Source organism: Nicotiana attenuata, chromosome 11 (assembly GCF_001879085.1).
Source record: "Nicotiana attenuata strain UT chromosome 11, NIATTr2, whole genome shotgun sequence".
Classification (NCBI taxonomy): domain Eukaryota; kingdom Viridiplantae; phylum Streptophyta; class Magnoliopsida; order Solanales; family Solanaceae; genus Nicotiana; species Nicotiana attenuata.
Genome location: NC_031999.1, coordinates 52,793,896 through 52,800,396, shown reverse-complemented (window position 1 = coordinate 52,800,396; position 6,501 = coordinate 52,793,896). Strand labels below are relative to the sequence as shown.

The window sequence follows — 6,501 nt, the reverse complement described above, 5'->3', positions numbered from 1 at the left end:
AGTTATCATTAGTTATGTCTGCTCAACTGTATAGAGAAGCAGGAAGAGGCTAATGGATAAAAATTCTTATAAATTTATATGAAAAAAAATCAAAGACAATCAATGATAAAATGTCAGCCTCTGCTTATGTGAGAATTGTTATATTTTGTGCCTGGAGCGTGTAAGAATCATTAATATAAATAAAGTCTGTTTATACTGATTGAGTAGTATCTTTAAACAACTTCTGCTTAGCTGAGATTCTCCTGTATATGATTCGAGAGAGTTGCAAAGCAAGAAGGAGGAGAAAGGGGGCAGAAATTATTTAAAAAGTGGGTACAAGTTTAAAGTTTTTAAAAAAATAGGTATAGGTTAAATGGGGACGACCAAATAGGGCGCCCCATATAATTTTTAAGTAAATATTGTTGGTTAATTGTTGAACGGTAAAAAATTAAAGAGAAGGGGAAAATTATCATTGGAAACAAAATGTATAAGATGGAAAATTGACTGAAGACGTTAGGTGCACGTCCTGTTCAATCAAGAGAGTCGTAGTTGTTTTCTTGTCCAAGTTGAAAAAAACAAAACCATGTCTAAAAGTAGTCACTACTCCATCATCTCGGAAGAAAATGTAGAATGCGAAGTGGAAGAAAAAGAGTAATCTTCCCTTTCCTCCTCTACATCTAATAATAATAATAATTCCCCCTACCTCATACATTTCCCCCTATCTAAATTATACTCCAATCCCCAATTTTAGGTCAATTTAGACTCAAACCCTATTGCAGACATGCTATTCTATTACCCTCAGTTCAGCAAGCCTTCATCTTCCATTCAGGTTTTGCAAATTAATGAGTATTCCAATTCTTTGAATTATTTTTAGTTGACACTCTTGTTTTATATGCTTCCAATTCTTCAGAATCCATAGTCCCTATATTTCAATTTGCTTCCACTGTAAAACACCCTCCTTTCAACTAGGTTTTTTTAATTTAATTGAGGTGTTCAAGTTTTCCCACTTCTTTAGGAACCTTACTATTTGTTGCTCAATTTTATTTTTCTGGAACCCTATTTTGGTAAAACCACCCAATTACAGATTCTCTACCTCGAATGTAACAATTTCTTGTTATCCGAGATCACTAATTATTTAGGAACCCTAGAATGTGCATTGCGAAATTTTTGTTAAAATAACCCTAATTTTGGACTGAAAAGAGGAAATGGCGACTAGGGGGAGCAGATCGGAGAAGGTGAAAAGAATCTTCCAGAATTTTGATACAAATGGCGATGGGGGTCTTAACCGCGAGGAAATGGCAGCTCTGGTGGTTGCTGTAAACCCTAGGGTCAAATTCAGCGATGAGCAGATCAGTGCCATTCTCGACGAGGTTTTCCGAACTTACGGAGAGTTCATCGATGGCGAGAAGGGCCTTACATATGATGGCCTATTGCGTACCTACGATGATGGAGCTGGTGATGTTGATCGCGACTTTGAAGCCCTCGGGCTTGATCTCATCAAACCAGATAACGACAATGGGGTGTCTATGGCTACGGAGGAGGCCTCCACCTCGTCCATTGTCGATGAGAGAGCAATGGAACCGCATAAGAAGCTACGGACAGCTGCGTGGGCAGCTTCTCCGAATCATGGCATTGTGTTTGATGATACTTGGAAACTTGTTGATGACATTGAAATACTGATCAAGAGGCTTAAATCCAAACAATCAAAAGAAGGGAAGCTGAAAAATGATAATTCTGATGTGTATTCGGATGCTGGTTGGTCACGCGAATTGGGACCACCTTCCATGGAGCTATCAGATAAAAGGGTGTTGTGGGAGGAGATGGGGCATGACTATGCAGTATTTGTGAAGGAATTGGGAGTTTTGAGGTCGAGGGCAGATGGGTCGAGGTCTAGGGAGGAAGCTTTTGATGGTCATATGGCAATTGGTAGAGTTTTGTACGATCAGCAGTTCTTTAAGGAGGCATTGGTAAGCTTTAAGAGAGCTTGTGAATTGCAGCCTGCTGATGTAAGGCCTCATTTCAGGGCTGGTAATAGTTTATATGTGCTCGGGAGATATCCCGAGGCCAAAGAGGAGTTCTTGCTAGCGCTGGAAGCTGCGGAAACTGGTGGGAATCAGTGGGCTTATCTACTTCCACAGATTCATGTAAACTTGGGAATTGCTCTTGAAGGCGAAGGTATGGTTATTAGTGCCTGTGAGCATTACAGAGAGGCTGCCATTTTGTGCCCAACTCATTTCAGGGCTATGAAACTTCTGGGTAGTGCTCTTTTTGGTGTGGGTGACTGTAAGGCGGCCGTCAAGGCATTAGAAGAGGCCATTTACATTAAGAGTGATTATGCTGATGCACATTGTGATCTTGCATCTGCATTACATGCAATGGGTGATGATGATAATGCCATTAAGGAGTTTCAGAGAGCGGTTGATTTGAAACCTGGTCATGTTGATGCTTTGTACAACTTGGGTGGACTTTATATGGATATGGGTAGATATCAGCGAGCCTCAGAGATGTACACTAGGGTACTAAGTGTTTGGCCGAACCACTGGAGAGCACAGCTCAATAAGGCTGTGGCTTTATTGGGGGCTGGTGAAAATGAGGAAGCTAAGAAAGCTTTGAAAGAAGCTCTAAAGATGACAAACAGGGTGGAATTGCATGATGCAACAGTGCATTTGAAACAGCTTCAGAAAAACAGGTTGAAGGGGAATGGGGGTGACAATGGGGAGGAAGCCTTCATCACTGTGGAACCCACAAAGTTTAAGAGACTGGGTGAGAAGACGACATTAAGATCAGATTTGGCCACTGCACTAGATATTCGAGGTTTTCAGAGGATTACTCGATTTAATCATTGTGATGTTGATCAGATAAAGAAGGAAATTAGTGAAAATGATATACCGGTGTCTTATTCTGGAGGTGGTGTGCCTGAAAAGTCTATACGTAAGGCTTCACTGGAGGAGATTCTGTGCAGATTGCTTAGTTTCTTGAAGCCAGAAACTTTCGTCGGAGCTGTTAAAGCCATTAACCAGAAAATCCTCTCTGTTTTAGACGAGTCAGAATCGGGTAGGGTGGATGTGGGCATGTTTTTTGCTGTTATTGCCCCTATCTGTGGAGGACCACCAGACAAACGGAAACGCTTTGCATATGAGGCTCTTTTGTGGCGACCCGTGAATGAGGGCAGCAACCAGATAAGGAAAACTGATGCTCAGAGGTATATCAAGCTTTTAAGAGCTATTTATATTCCTTCACACGGAACGAGTGAAATGCTAGAAATTCATGGGGATACGGACACATCATTGGTGTCTTTAGCAGAATTCCTTGTGATGTTTGATGATCCTGATTGGGGTTTTGGCATTATGTCTACTTTGTTGAAGCTTGAAATCGGGGATAGGAACCGTCATGGTAGCCATGTTTGTGCAACTTGCCGCTATCCTATCATTGGGCCTCGCTTTAAAGAGATGAAATCACATTTTAGCTTGTGTGGTCAATGTTACAGTGAAGGAAAAGTACCTCCAAGCTATAAGCAGGAAGCGTACAAATTTAAAGAGTACGCAAATGAAGCTGAGGCGTTGAAAGATAAGTGCTTGTGGTTTGGTTTGCATTCTAAAGGCTCCTCACCTACTGCTGCTTAGCTATTAGGATGTAATGATCTGTGTGAATTATTTTACTCAAGGAACTTGTGTGTTGGGCTTGTACATAACCCTTTCGAGTTGTGATATCTTTGTAGAGTCTCGTGGTTTTTGCTGGTGCCTTTATCGTTTCCTAACTCCATTTTGAGGTTCATCAATTGTATCATGCGTAAGATGTTCAATTATGAAGTTTATGTTACTCCCTTTGACATCTACTGCCTAAGTTTTCTGGGTCATGTAACAATTGATTCTAGTTATTAATAGAAGGGTATAGATTGCAGATTTATGGTTAAAATATCATCTTATTAACAAGTTAAAAGAGACCCCACACAGTTAGGTTAGGAAAGTATCGCGTATTGCGAAGGTAAAATAAATATTGGCAGATTTCCTGCTGTAGAAGTTCGGCTGGAGAATTACAAACTTGAAAATGGCTATCTTGATGTTTGGAGCCTGGGTTCTTGAAGTAGCAGTGGACACCAAAGAGGACTCCGATGACGGTACTGTTGATAGCATATCTCTGTTTGCCGTTTTTATATGGAGCAGAGTTGGACTTGGCAATACTTGTATGCGAAGGCTTGATCAACCCACAATAATAACCTCGCCTTGCTCTTGCTCTTACATTCCCAACTGCTTAGGAGGAGAGTTTTTCAGTTTCTGAATGAAACTCAATACTTTCATGGATCGTTTCTCTTAAATTCAATGTATGCAAACTCTGTCTCTGTCTTTGTCTTTGTTTGGAGCAAGATAAATAACTTCACTAACCATCTAAAGTAATGACTTAACTTTTCATCTATGTGATTAACAATAAAAATTATGATTTACATTTCAACATCTACGGAGTTCGAGTATTAGGGTAGGAGGTAGTTGAGTCTTGGCTTATGTCATGAGTTTGTGTGTCTAGTCTGGTAGGTATACTATTTCGCTTTTGCTGTGTCTCGTTCTTCTTGATTGCATGTTATTCCTATTTTTCATATTATTTCTGTGCTATTACTGATATTGTCTCCTTTTGTCTTTCTGTCTTCTTGAGCCGAGGGTCTTTCGGAAACAGTCTCTCTACCCCTCGGGATAGGGGTAAGATTTGCGTACACACTACCCTCCCCATACCCCCACTAGTGGGATTTCACTTGGTCTCGACGTAATAATTAAGAAAAATAAAAAAGTAATTTTCGACTTATTAATCGAATTCTCTCAACGAAACCAAATTTCAAATGGTAAAAATAGTGAATTAGTTTCATTTCCAACAGGACACGTCCATACACAACATATGCCATCAATTTCATAGTACCAATTCTCAAACAATATCAAATGCCATAATCTATTGCAATATTTCTTATTTTTATCACAATAATTGCGTTTTTTCAGAAGATTTAGTAGAAGTTTTAGTCATTTTGGATTTGTGAAAACAGAAAACAATGCATCTACAATCAGAATACAAATAATCTACAATTCATCTACAAAATATCTACAAACAGGGTATATTGAATTTTAATATCCCAATTCCCATTAGATTGTAGTTTAATTGGGATTTTCGACATAATTGCGTTTTTTGCAGAAGATTTGTAGAAGTTTTAGTCGTTTTTGATTTCTGAAAACAGAAAACAAAGCATCTACAATTAGAATACAAATAATCTACAATTTATCTACAAAATATCTACAAACTGTGTACATTGAATTTTTATATCCCAATTCCCATTCAATTGTAACATAATTGTGATTTTTGACATAATTGCATTTTTTCAGAAGATTTGTAGAAGTTTTAGCCATTTTTTATTTGTGAAAACAGAAAATAAAGCATCTACAATCAGAATACAAATAATCTACAATTTATCTACAATTTATCTACAATTTCTGCAATATGTCTTCTTCTTCTTCTTCTTCGAGTTTCAATCTGAAATTCAGTCAAAACCAAGTCTAATCTTCACCAAAACCCCTCAAAATTGAGAAACCATATTCCCGATTATTTTCAACAACACCCAATCCAAACAAATAATGATTTTTGAAAACCCAAATTTGAATTCAAAGCTTTCAAGCTTTTTAATGGCTGTCAATGGTAGAAAATATCTGGAAGAATATTTACTTCCATAATTGTAGCGCGCCTAAATAGGAATATCTGGAAGAATATTTAGTTCCAGATTTGTAGCACGCCTAATTAGGAAGGAATCAACTCCTAATAATTGGTATTTAATGAATGGTATATATTTTATAGAATAACTGTGAACATGACGGGTAAATATGAAACTATGCACATTTTTGGCAATAAGGTTTCATATATGGTATAGGAAGGAAAAAGTCTCTTTAGAATTTGTGGTCCTAAACAAGTCAAAAATGGGCCCAGAGTATTTGTGTGATTATAAAAGCTTCTTATTAAGGGTAGAATTGTAAGTTTAAGCTAAATTGTTACCAAATATAGAAAGGGGTCATTCTTTTTGGAATGGACCAAGAAGGAAATAGGTTCACATAAACTGGAACAGAGGGAGTAAAAGAAACAGCCTGCATCTGTATGCAAGGAATCAAATCAGCTGGACCATATTCTTAGAGCCTGTTTGGAAAGCCACCCTGTAATTGGATTTGGGTGTAATTACACAGTTTTAACATGTTTGGCTGACCAAATAATTACTTGGTCAGCATGTAATTGGGTGTATTGAGGAGGTGCAATTACACTCTACAATTCTCAATGGGGAGCTGAGAATTACATGGCATAATTACTAGGTTATTTTTGAATATCTGTTCTTTTTAATTTACTTTTTGGTTTCTATCTTTTTTCTTTTTGATTTTTTAAATTTTAAAATTCTTTTTTTTTTTCAGTATATTAGTTTTTTACATTATTTATTATTTATTTCCTTGTTTCTCATTTTCCCAACCTTTACTTCATGTGTTTTTTAAATAATTTCTTCTATTTATT

General features: G+C 37.5%; 1 protein-coding gene across 1 annotated transcript; it reads left to right on the top strand.

Moving 5' to 3' along the window:
- Positions 503–3,885, top strand: LOC109234534 (uncharacterized TPR repeat-containing protein At1g05150-like). The gene has a single exon (XM_019400555.1). The coding sequence runs from the start codon at positions 1,185–1,187 to the stop codon at positions 3,600–3,602; it is 2,418 nt and encodes an 805-aa protein (XP_019256100.1). The 5' UTR covers positions 503–1,184; the 3' UTR covers positions 3,603–3,885.